Source organism: Neofelis nebulosa, chromosome 10 (assembly GCF_028018385.1).
Source record: "Neofelis nebulosa isolate mNeoNeb1 chromosome 10, mNeoNeb1.pri, whole genome shotgun sequence".
Taxonomy (NCBI): Eukaryota; Metazoa; Chordata; class Mammalia; order Carnivora; family Felidae; genus Neofelis; species Neofelis nebulosa.
Window position 1 is genome coordinate 114,372,456 of NC_080791.1, and position 13,044 is coordinate 114,385,499.

At 53.2% G+C, this 13,044-nt stretch overlaps 2 protein-coding genes across 2 annotated transcripts in view; one reads left to right on the forward strand and one right to left on the reverse strand.

The window, feature by feature from the left end:
- The window catches only part of TNNI2 (troponin I2, fast skeletal type), a 309,296-nt gene that overhangs the window by 203,707 nt on the left and 92,545 nt on the right, over positions 1-13,044 (reverse strand). The window lies entirely within an intron of this gene.
- On the forward strand, positions 4,531-5,675 carry LOC131488344 (keratin-associated protein 5-10-like). Its single transcript, XM_058690061.1, has one exon. The coding sequence runs from the start codon at positions 4,629-4,631 to the stop codon at positions 5,166-5,168; it is 540 nt and encodes a 179-aa protein (XP_058546044.1). The 5' UTR covers positions 4,531-4,628; the 3' UTR covers positions 5,169-5,675.

Below are 13,044 nucleotides of genomic sequence, written 5' to 3' on the forward strand. Positions count from 1 at the left end.
GGGTAACGAAAACAATCTTGCCAAAGAAACTCAGCGGTGGGGGACTCACACATCCCAATGGCAATGGGTGCTGCACGGCTACAGCAATGGAAGCAGTGTGGTGCTGCCAGAAGGATAGACTCACAGATCGGTGCAATAGAATGGACAGTATGAAGATGAGCCCTTGAAGTTATGTTCCACTGAGTTTCACCCAGAGTTCCAAAACAATCAATGCAAGAGTCTTTTCCATAACTAGTGCTGACACACCTAGAAATCCACTTTCAAAAGAATGAAGTTGCATCTTTACATCCCATCATATAAGAAGACAACATCCACAACAACAACAACAACAACAACAACAACAACAACAACAACAACAATCCTTCTATCTGGATCAAGCATTTTAGCATAAAAGTTAAAACGATGCACTATAAAACTCTCAGGAGAAATCCTGGGTTACGTCTTTGAGACCTTCTCTCGGCAATGGCTCTGAGATACGACAGAAAAAGCACAGGAAGAAAAACTCAGGCAGATTGGGTGCCATCAAACTGTAACATTGTTACATATGCAAAACTCTTACTCCTCGAAATCAACCAGTCAATCGAGCAACCAATCAATGAATAAGAATGAACCCCACCCCCCCCCAAAGAAAAAACGATTGAGCAATGGATCTGCATGGACATTGGTCCAAGAAGGTACACGGTTGGCGAATAAGCCAATGACAAGATGCTCAACGTTATTAGGAATCAGGGAAATGCAGATCAGAACCACAAGGAGATCCCAGTGCCTAGGATGGCTAGGATCCAAAAGACGGACAATAAGACGTGCTGGGGAAGGTGTGGAGAAACCAGAGCCCCGCGCGTTGCCGATGGGACTCAAATTGAGGCAACTGCGGGGCGCCTGGGTGGCGCAGTCGGTTAAGCGTCCGACTTCAGCCAGGTCACGATCTCGCGGTCCGTGAGTTCGAGCCCCGCGTCAGGCTCTGGGCTGATGGCTCGGAGCCTGGAGCCTGTTTCCGATTCTTTGTCTCCCTCTCTCTCTGCCCCTCCCCCGTTCATGCTCTGTCTCTCTCTGTCCCAAAAATAAATAAAAAAAAAAAAACGTTGAAAAAAAAATTGAGGCAACTGCTTTGCAAAAGAGGTTGACAGCTCCCCACGTGTTAAGTAGAGATTCCATGCGACTCAGAAATTGCACTGCTAGATATATCCCCAAGAGAAGAGAAAACGTACATCACGCAAAAATTCGTGTGCTAAGTTGCGTAGTAGCATTCTTCACAAAGGCCGCCACGGGGAAATAACCAAATGTCCGTCAACTGATGCGTGGGTAAACAAACTGATCTATCCATGGGATGGGATCTTGCTTAGCTCGTTTTCGAAACGTATAAAGCTCTGATACATGCTACTCAAACAAAGAAACAAACAAAAACGTTGAAAACGGTATGCTAAGTGAAAGGAGACACACACAAAAGGCCACATACTATACGACCCCATTTCTATGACAGTGTCCACAAAGCCATCTACACTAGCAATGAAGAATCATTATAGATCAGTATATTCTGGGGACTGGGTGGGAAGGGACGAATGGATACCACGTGCTCACGTTATGGAGTTGTGTTTGGGGGCCCATGAACATGTTCTGGAACGAGTCAGAAGTGATGCTTGTATCACTTTGCAAATCGACCAAACCACTCGATTGCACACGTCAAAGGCTGAATTTTATCACATACGGAGTAGGTCTCCATTCTCAAATTCATGTTACGTGACGTTGTTTTGGCATCCTCTTCTATGGGGAAGAAACTCGTCCACGGTTAAGAATCTTCCCAAACCACCTTGGGATTTCCATCGAAGGTGCGCCTTTTAGTCATGGACTGCAAATTCCCATTTCAAGGCAAACGTCATGAACCACCCTAAGGAATATTCAAGACGGCACCAAAGTATTTCCCAGAAGCGGACATTTAATCTATTCTACGGCTGTATTTCTTTGGTCCATGGACATGACATGCTACAAGAGGGTTTCATTGGGATAGGATGTGAAAGCGTCTTCAGGAGGGAAACCATGCCTGCAGAGCATGGGAGGAGCTTGGAGGTGGCCACGCCCCTCCACCCACCAAGAAAAGGCTCAACTGAAAAGACCAGCAGCCCTTGTCAGATCCACCAAAGCACCGAGGCCACAGGGCACCCTGCTGCATGCCCCCCCCACGCCCCGCCCTGTGTTGGAGAGACAGAGGGGCAGAGACAGAGAATCACGACTTACAGAAACAGAGGGTAAGCCAACCTCAGTGCAGACATGCCCGAGAGCTAACATCTCCAGGGGGGACACACTCCAAAACTCCCCTCATGCTTTGGGCCAGAGGGAGCATGGAAGGAGACATGTAGAATTATGCCAGAGCACGTCCCCACCTTCGTGAGGTCTGCCCTCAGGATACGTGATTTGACCAAGCCCAACGTTGCTGGGGTTTTATCAGAGCCCAGTGACCTGGAGGGGAGGAAATACTCAGCTCCAGTCCCACGCTGATTCATGACCACCTGGCGGCAGGGTGGCGGCCCGGCTGGCGGCGGGGGCGTGGTGGGGACGGACTGAGGCCGCCTAGTAAAGGTTGCAGGCCAGGTCACTAAAAGACGAAGAACATCCCCTCCCACCCACCCCTTATTAACACACCCCTCCAGGCCTATGTACCACCATTCCTCTTCCCCGGTGCATCACGCCCAGCTTTCGACATCAAACTACAAGGCATACTCAAAGACAGAGAGCTCAGCTGGAAGACACAGAGCGAGCATCACAGCCAGACCCAGGCACGCCAGGGACTTTGAAATGATCAGACCAGGAAGTTAAAATAAATATGATTGACACGCTGAGCCTCTCAGGACACCTCCGAGAGGAAATGGGTGATGGAAGCAGTGACAGGAAATCCTACCAAAGATTCCCAGGAAGGGCTAGAGATCAAAGGCACGGTGACAAAGGCGAAGAAAGGCTTTGATGGACCCATCAGCTGACCGGACACGGTGTGCACACACTCCGTGAACTCAGGCAGGTCAATGGAAACTTCCCAAGCCGGAAGGACAGAAAAATGCCTGGGGGGGGGGGGTGGATGGCGGGAGGGGGTGGGGAAGGAAAGGAACACGCCCGACCGAGACGGAGACACGCAAAAGAGAAACCAAAGCTATCGACTTTGCACGCGTGGTTTAAAATTTGAAGGGAATTTGTCAAACTAATAAAGGCGGTGGCATAGATCGTTCAGCCTAAGAGCCTGCAGGGCATTTCTCTTCGAGTTGCTCAGACTTGAGCCCTGCGTCCCTTTGGCAGGGAGTCTTAGCTTTGTCGTATTCTTTTGATTTTATCTTTCCGAAGAGGGGGCTAGCAGCCTCCACAAGACACGTTTATGCTACATATGTGTAAGTCGCCCTTGGAACGATGTACAGCCAAGTGTTGTAAACTGTCACGCGAGCAAATGGAATATTGATATCAAACCCGCAAGCAATGCAAATCTTCCGGGGCAGAAACCATTGTTCTCACGCGTGGCTCCCTGGTCCACGCGTTGAGGGCTGTAATGGCGGGCGAGGCCAGGGCGAGCCACCAGACCCCAAGGGGACAGGCCAGGCTAGGAACGGTGGGTCGCGCTACACTCCTGAGGGACTCTACGGAGAGCATCGGCCTCAAGGACCTGAAAGACGCACGGCTGGTGATTCCTACCACATCCTCCTCACTCTTTTCCCTGCTGACCCGCTAGCTAAATGGTTCTCTCCAGTCGCCGGGACCTCATGCGCCGCTGGCCTGAAGCTCTTGGTTGCGGAGGGAGAAAGGCTTCCAGCACGGACACACAACCATTCCGCTGGACTGGAGTTGAGGCGGCCACCCGGCCACTTTGGGCTCCTCGTGCCTCGGGGTCTACAGGCAAACAAGGGGCGTCGTACTGATAGCACGGATGGATCCTGATGCCCACAGTGCAATCGGGCGGCTCCGATCCACAGAAGGAAGGCAGGGCACCTCGGGAGCACAGGAGCTGGCTCAAGGCATCTCTCAGCACCAGCCTGCCCCGCGATTTCAGTCAAAGCACAACTCCCACGAGGCAATTCAAGGAGGACCCTGAGTAGCCCAGGCTCCGCCATCAGGGTCCCAGCCCAGAACCGTGGGCGCCACCTGCTCCGAATGCCCATAAGCACCTCCTGCCTGGAGATGGACAGGAAGGGCCCTTCCCACTGCCCACCGCCAAGGTGGCTTTCTGCTTCCCACACTCTCCACACCCTGAGCCCACCGGTCATGTGCTCTTTGGAATCGTGCCAAGACTGTTGAGGGTCACGAATCGGGTCAGGGTGGGAGCACCAGGGCTCCGAGGCGCTGCTTCCGTCTCCCTGCAAACTCTGAAACACAAGCCCGTGAGGTGATGCAAGTCGGGCGCCGGGGAAAAGGCAAAACCCACCAAAGACGTTCTGGTCAATACAATCACATGGTCATGATGAAATTCTGAAAAACACTCATCCTTTGTCCGCTGCAAAGTGGCACAAACAGGAACCAGGAAGTGACAGTGTGTCAGCCTCTCACCTGACCCTGGCAGCTATATACAGGGCCCCTGGCCCAGGAGGCTCCACACCTGAACACCTCCCCTCTGCACCTGCATCTCTGACCGACTCCGCCCCAAACCCACCAGAACCATGGGCTGCTGTGGCTGTTCTGGAGGCTGTGGCTCCAGCTGTGGGGGCTGCGGCTCCAGCTGTGGGGGCTGCGGCTCCAGCTGTGGGGGCTGCGGCTCCAGCTGCTGTGTGCCCGTGTGCTGCTGCAAGCCCGTGTGCTGCTGTGTGCCCGCCTGTGCCTGTTCCAGCGGCGGCTCGTGTGGGGGCTCCAAGGGGGGCTGTGGCTCCTGTGGGGGCTCCAAGGGGGGCTGTGGCTCCTGTGGGGGCTCCAAGGGGGGCTGTGGCTCCTGTGGGGGCTCCAAGGGGGGCTGTGGCTCCTGTGGGGGCTCCAAGGGGGGCTGTGGCTCCTGTGGCTCCTGTGGCTGCTGCCAGTCCAGCTGCTGCAAGCCCTGTTGCTGCCAGTCCAGCTGCTGCAAGCCCTGCTGCTGCCAGTCCTGCTGCTGCAAGCCCTGCTGCTGCCAGTCCTGCTGCTGCAAGCCCTGCTGCTGCTCTTCCGGCTGTGGGTCCTCCTGCAGCCAATCCAGCTGCTGTGTCCCCGTTTGCTGCCAGTGCAAGGTCTGAGGCTCTGGCTTATGGCCTCAGGGAGCTCCGAAAGACCTGTGCTTCCCCTCAAGTGACTATAGGTACATCCTGGTTACACCCCCCCCAAAAAAAACACACAAAGCCCGCCCCCCAAACACTTCCTCTCCGCTTGCTGGATCCCTCCAGTGTCTTGGCTTAGACTTTGCCCCCAGCCCTTGTGGCAAAGCAATGGACTACTCCCATACACATTCCCTACAAAGGCGATCCCATCCTGCAGGCCCTTTGGCCTCTCCTACTGCCATGCCTTCATGCCTGAGCCACACTACCTGGAAAAGGCCCACAGCGCCAGGACGTGGCCCACATCCCCCTCTCTCATCATTCTCTGTGTCAAAGCACCACATCCTTGCTCTCCTCTGCTTGCTAGGACCTTGATGGCATTGGCATCGCAATGTCTCCCGGAAGCTGCCTCACTAACACAGGTGTGTTAAGATCCGATGGGTCTTGGTGCACCACCCCCATACGTGGTCAATAAACTCTCCCCCCATACGTCTTGGTCTTCCTGTGGCGGTTTCCTTCCATCCGCGGTCTCACTTGCAAAACACACCGTGTGTCCCTCACCTCACTTCTTAAGGGACCACTGCTCCCCAGATCTTCACTGCTGTCACTCCACTGTTGGCTCACTGCTCACTGCACATACGTTTGTGGAATTAAATCAGGAACGACTCACGACACGCATGGAGGAATGAGTCAATAAGTAAGGAAGAGACGACTGAATCTAAAAGAGTCGTCCTTATCAGGCTTAAGGGAGCCCAGACGGCTGAGCCTCCATGGGATTCAGACTTTGTTGGAATCGTGGAGGCTGCTCCTTCCCCATGCCATGATCTGCTTCGCAAGGCATCCCATGAGTGGTGTCTGCGCCCATCCAGGCCGCAGAGCAGGAGCCAAGCCTAGAGAGAGGGCAGTGACTTCAAAATGGGCTGTGTTCCTCAGGTGTTCCGGATGACAAAAGGAGAAATGGTGTCGTTTTCAGAGGCCAGAGGCAGTGTGTCTCGGCACAGACTGACGAGCACTCTTTCCATCTCTGGGCTCACAGACATCACACCGTTGGTTCCACACAGGAAGGAACAGAAGGCGATGTCCTCGACCCGATCAAAGGATCTACCAAACAGCCACAGCTGCCACCACACGTCCCACTGAAAGCCTGGGATTTCCTTTGAAGGTCAGGGACAGGAAAGGATGTCCACATTCACCACATCTACTCCACATCGCACGCAAGGTCTACCCAGGGCAATGAGGCAAGACAAGGAAGTAAAAGGCATCCATGTGGGAAACGAAGAAGGAAAAGTATGTCTCTTCACAGAACACATAATCTTGCACAAACAAAAGAACCAAAGACATGCACGCACATGCGCGCGCGCGCACACACACACACACACAAACCACAATAATAAATCAACTCAGTAGGTTGCAGGATCCATCCGCAATATACAACAATCAGCTGTATTTCTAGACACGAGCAATGAAGAATCATCATTGAAATTCAGAAAACAATGTCCTCAAAAAGAACAAATACTTAAGAATATACTTCAAGGGGCACCTGGGGGCCTCAGTCAGTCTAGCGTCCCGCTCTTGATTTTCGCTCAACTTGTGACGCTCAAGTTGTGAGTTGGATCCTCCATTCGGGCTCCATGCTGAAAGTATCGAGCCTGCATGCGATTCTCTCTCTCTCTCTCTCTCTCTCTCTCTCTCTCTCTCTCTCTCTCTGTCTCACTCTAAATAATTTAATAATTACACTTTAAGAAAAAAGAATGAACGGAACAAAAAATGTGCAAGACTGACACCCTGAAGACTGCAAAACAGCACTGAAAGGAGGTATAGAAGAGTACCTTAAATACAAAGGCATCCAACGTTCATGGATCAGAAAACAGAATATGGTGAAAATGACAACACTGCAAAACATGATCTGCAGATTGAATGCAACCCCTATCAAAATCCAATGTTGCTTTTCGCAGAAATGGATCATCTGACCCTAACTTTCCTATGACGATGAATGCGGCAATGAATGAAAGGGACGTCGGGTAACGAAAACAATCTTGCCAAAGAAACTCAGCGGTGGGGGACTCACACATCCCAATGGCAATGGGTGCTGCACGGCTACAGCAATGGAAGCAGTGTGGTGCTGCCAGAAGGATAGACTCACAGATCGGTGCAATAGAATGGACAGTATGAAGATGAGCCCTTGAAGTTATGTTCCACTGAGTTTCACCCAGAGTTCCAAAACAATCAATGCAAGAGTCTTTTCCATAACTAGTGCTGACACACCTAGAAATCCACTTTCAAAAGAATGAAGTTGCATCTTTACATCCCATCATATAAGAAGACAACATCCACAACAACAACAACAACAACAACAACAACAACAACAACAACAACAACAATCCTTCTATCTGGATCAAGCATTTTAGCATAAAAGTTAAAACGATGCACTATAAAACTCTCAGGAGAAATCCTGGGTTACGTCTTTGAGACCTTCTCTCGGCAATGGCTCTGAGATACGACAGAAAAAGCACAGGAAGAAAAACTCAGGCAGATTGGGTGCCATCAAACTGTAACATTGTTACATATGCAAAACTCTTACTCCTCGAAATCAACCAGTCAATCGAGCAACCAATCAATGAATAAGAATGAACCCCACCCCCCCCCAAAGAAAAAACGATTGAGCAATGGATCTGCATGGACATTGGTCCAAGAAGGTACACGGTTGGCGAATAAGCCAATGACAAGATGCTCAACGTTATTAGGAATCAGGGAAATGCAGATCAGAACCACAAGGAGATCCCAGTGCCTAGGATGGCTAGGATCCAAAAGACGGACAATAAGACGTGCTGGGGAAGGTGTGGAGAAACCAGAGCCCCGCGCGTTGCCGATGGGACTCAAATTGAGGCAACTGCGGGGCGCCTGGGTGGCGCAGTCGGTTAAGCGTCCGACTTCAGCCAGGTCACGATCTCGCGGTCCGTGAGTTCGAGCCCCGCGTCAGGCTCTGGGCTGATGGCTCGGAGCCTGGAGCCTGTTTCCGATTCTTTGTCTCCCTCTCTCTCTGCCCCTCCCCCGTTCATGCTCTGTCTCTCTCTGTCCCAAAAATAAATAAAAAAAAAAAACGTTGAAAAAAAAATTGAGGCAACTGCTTTGCAAAAGAGGTTGACAGCTCCCCACGTGTTAAGTAGAGATTCCATGCGACTCAGAAATTGCACTGCTAGATATATCCCCAAGAGAAGAGAAAACGTACATCACGCAAAAATTCGTGTGCTAAGTTGCGTAGTAGCATTCTTCACAAAGGCCGCCACGGGGAAATAACCAAATGTCCGTCAACTGATGCGTGGGTAAACAAACTGATCTATCCATGGGATGGGATCTTGCTTAGCTCGTTTTCGAAACGTATAAAGCTCTGATACATGCTACTCAAACAAAGAAACAAACAAAAACGTTGAAAACGGTATGCTAAGTGAAAGGAGACACACACAAAAGGCCACATACTATACGACCCCATTTCTATGACAGTGTCCACAAAGCCATCTACACTAGCAATGAAGAATCATTATAGATCAGTATATTCTGGGGACTGGGTGGGAAGGGACGAATGGATACCACGTGCTCACGTTATGGAGTTGTGTTTGGGGGCCCATGAACATGTTCTGGAACGAGTCAGAAGTGATGCTTGTATCACTTTGCAAATCGACCAAACCACTCGATTGCACACGTCAAAGGCTGAATTTTATCACATACGGAGTAGGTCTCCATTCTCAAATTCATGTTACGTGACGTTGTTTTGGCATCCTCTTCTATGGGGAAGAAACTCGTCCACGGTTAAGAATCTTCCCAAACCACCTTGGGATTTCCATCGAAGGTGCGCCTTTTAGTCATGGACTGCAGATTCCCATTTCAAGGCAAACGTCATGAACCACCCTAAGGAATATTCAAGACGGCACCAAAGTATTTCCCAGAAGCGGACATTTAATCTATTCTACGGCTGTATTTCTTTGGTCCATGGACATGACATGCTACAAGAGGGTTTCATTGGGATAGGATGTGAAAGCGTCTTCAGGAGGGAAACCATGCCTGCAGAGCATGGGAGGAGCTTGGAGGTGGCCACGCCCCTCCACCCACCAAGAAAAGGCTCAACTGAAAAGACCAGCAGCCCTTGTCAGATCCACCAAAGCACCGAGGCCACAGGGCACCCTGCTGCATGCCCCCCCCACGCCCCGCCCTGTGTTGGAGAGACAGAGGGGCAGAGACAGAGAATCACGACTTACAGAAACAGAGGGTAAGCCAACCTCAGTGCAGACATGCCCGAGAGCTAACATCTCCAGGGGGGACACACTCCAAAACTCCCCTCATGCTTTGGGCCAGAGGGAGCATGGAAGGAGACATGTAGAATTATGCCAGAGCACGTCCCCACCTTCGTGAGGTCTGCCCTCAGGATACGTGATTTGACCAAGCCCAACGTTGCTGGGGTTTTATCAGAGCCCAGTGACCTGGAGGGGAGGAAATACTCAGCTCCAGTCCCACGCTGATTCATGACCACCTGGCGGCAGGGTGGCGGCCCGGCTGGCGGCGGGGGCGTGGTGGGGACGGACTGAGGCCGCCTAGTAAAGGTTGCAGGCCAGGTCACTAAAAGACGAAGAACATCCCCTCCCACCCACCCCTTATTAACACACCCCTCCAGGCCTATGTACCACCATTCCTCTTCCCCGGTGCATCACGCCCAGCTTTCGACATCAAACTACAAGGCATACTCAAAGACAGAGAGCTCAGCTGGAAGACACAGAGCGAGCATCACAGCCAGACCCAGGCACGCCAGGGACTTTGAAATGATCAGACCAGGAAGTTAAAATAAATATGATTGACACGCTGAGCCTCTCAGGACACCTCCGAGAGGAAATGGGTGATGGAAGCAGTGACAGGAAATCCTACCAAAGATTCCCAGGAAGGGCTAGAGATCAAAGGCACGGTGACAAAGGCGAAGAAAGGCTTTGATGGACCCATCAGCTGACCGGACACGGTGTGCACACACTCCGTGAACTCAGGCAGGTCAATGGAAACTTCCCAAGCCGGAAGGACAGAAAAATGCCTGGGGGGGGGGGGTGGATGGCGGGAGGGGGTGGGGAAGGAAAGGAACACGCCCGACCGAGACGGAGACACGCAAAAGAGAAACCAAAGCTATCGACTTTGCACGCGTGGTTTAAAATTTGAAGGGAATTTGTCAAACTAATAAAGGCGGTGGCATAGATCGTTCAGCCTAAGAGCCTGCAGGGCATTTCTCTTCGAGTTGCTCAGACTTGAGCCCTGCGTCCCTTTGGCAGGGAGTCTTAGCTTTGTCGTATTCTTTTGATTTTATCTTTCCGAAGAGGGGGCTAGCAGCCTCCACAAGACACGTTTATGCTACATATGTGTAAGTCGCCCTTGGAACGATGTACAGCCAAGTGTTGTAAACTGTCACGCGAGCAAATGGAATATTGATATCAAACCCGCAAGCAATGCAAATCTTCCGGGGCAGAAACCATTGTTCTCACGCGTGGCTCCCTGGTCCACGCGTTGAGGGCTGTAATGGCGGGCGAGGCCAGGGCGAGCCACCAGACCCCAAGGGGACAGGCCAGGCTAGGAACGGTGGGTCGCGCTACACTCCTGAGGGACTCTACGGAGAGCATCGGCCTCAAGGACCTGAAAGACGCACGGCTGGTGATTCCTACCACATCCTCCTCACTCTTTTCCCTGCTGACCCGCTAGCTAAATGGTTCTCTCCAGTCGCCGGGACCTCATGCGCCGCTGGCCTGAAGCTCTTGGTTGCGGAGGGAGAAAGGCTTCCAGCACGGACACACAACCATTCCGCTGGACTGGAGTTGAGGCGGCCACCCGGCCACTTTGGGCTCCTCGTGCCTCGGGGTCTACAGGCAAACAAGGGGCGTCGTACTGATAGCACGGATGGATCCTGATGCCCACAGTGCAATCGGGCGGCTCCGATCCACAGAAGGAAGGCAGGGCACCTCGGGAGCACAGGAGCTGGCTCAAGGCATCTCTCAGCACCAGCCTGCCCCGCGATTTCAGTCAAAGCACAACTCCCACGAGGCAATTCAAGGAGGACCCTGAGTAGCCCAGGCTCCGCCATCAGGGTCCCAGCCCAGAACCGTGGGCGCCACCTGCTCCGAATGCCCATAAGCACCTCCTGCCTGGAGATGGACAGGAAGGGCCCTTCCCACTGCCCACCGCCAAGGTGGCTTTCTGCTTCCCACACTCTCCACACCCTGAGCCCACCGGTCATGTGCTCTTTGGAATCGTGCCAAGACTGTTGAGGGTCACGAATCGGGTCAGGGTGGGAGCACCAGGGCTCCGAGGCGCTGCTTCCGTCTCCCTGCAAACTCTGAAACACAAGCCCGTGAGGTGATGCAAGTCGGGCGCCGGGGAAAAGGCAAAACCCACCAAAGACGTTCTGGTCAATACAATCACATGGTCATGATGAAATTCTGAAAAACACTCATCCTTTGTCCGCTGCAAAGTGGCACAAACAGGAACCAGGAAGTGACAGTGTGTCAGCCTCTCACCTGACCCTGGCAGCTATATACAGGGCCCCTGGCCCAGGAGGCTCCACACCTGAACACCTCCCCTCTGCACCTGCATCTCTGACCGACTCCGCCCCAAACCCACCAGAACCATGGGCTGCTGTGGCTGTTCTGGAGGCTGTGGCTCCAGCTGTGGGGGCTGCGGCTCCAGCTGTGGGGGCTGCGGCTCCAGCTGTGGGGGCTGCGGCTCCAGCTGCTGTGTGCCCGTGTGCTGCTGCAAGCCCGTGTGCTGCTGTGTGCCCGCCTGTGCCTGTTCCAGCGGCGGCTCGTGTGGGGGCTCCAAGGGAGGCTGTGGCTCCTGTGGGGGCTCCAAGGGGGGCTGTGGCTCCTGTGGGGGCTCCAAGGGGGGCTGTGGCTCCTGTGGGGGCTCCAAGGGGGGCTGTGGCTCCTGTGGGGGCTCCAAGGGGGGCTGTGGCTCCTGTGGCTCCTGTGGCTGCTGCCAGTCCAGCTGCTGCAAGCCCTGTTGCTGCCAGTCCAGCTGCTGCAAGCCCTGCTGCTGCCAGTCCTGCTGCTGCAAGCCCTGCTGCTGCCAGTCCTGCTGCTGCAAGCCCTGCTGCTGCTCTTCCGGCTGTGGGTCCTCCTGCAGCCAATCCAGCTGCTGTGTCCCCGTTTGCTGCCAGTGCAAGGTCTGAGGCTCTGGCTTATGGCCTCAGGGAGCTCCGAAAGACCTGTGCTTCCCCTCAAGTGACTATAGGTACATCCTGGTTACACCCCCCCCAAAAAAAACACACAAAGCCCGCCCCCCAAACACTTCCTCTCCGCTTGCTGGATCCCTCCAGTGTCTTGGCTTAGACTTTGCCCCCAGCCCTTGTGGCAAAGCAATGGACTACTCCCATACACATTCCCTACAAAGGCGATCCCATCCTGCAGGCCCTTTGGCCTCTCCTACTGCCATGCCTTCATGCCTGAGCCACACTACCTGGAAAAGGCCCACAGCGCCAGGACGTGGCCCACATCCCCCTCTCTCATCATTCTCTGTGTCAAAGCACCACATCCTTGCTCTCCTCTGCTTGCTAGGACCTTGATGGCATTGGCATCGCAATGTCTCCCGGAAGCTGCCTCACTAACACAGGTGTGTTAAGATCCGATGGGTCTTGGTGCACCACCCCCATACGTGGTCAATAAACTCTCCCCCCATACGTCTTGGTCTTCCTGTGGCGGTTTCCTTCCATCCGCGGTCTCACTTGCAAAACACACCGTGTGTCCCTCACCTCACTTCTTAAGGGACCACTGCTCCCCAGATCTTCACTGCTGTCACTCCACTGTTGGCTCACTGCTCACTGCACATACGTTTGTGGAAT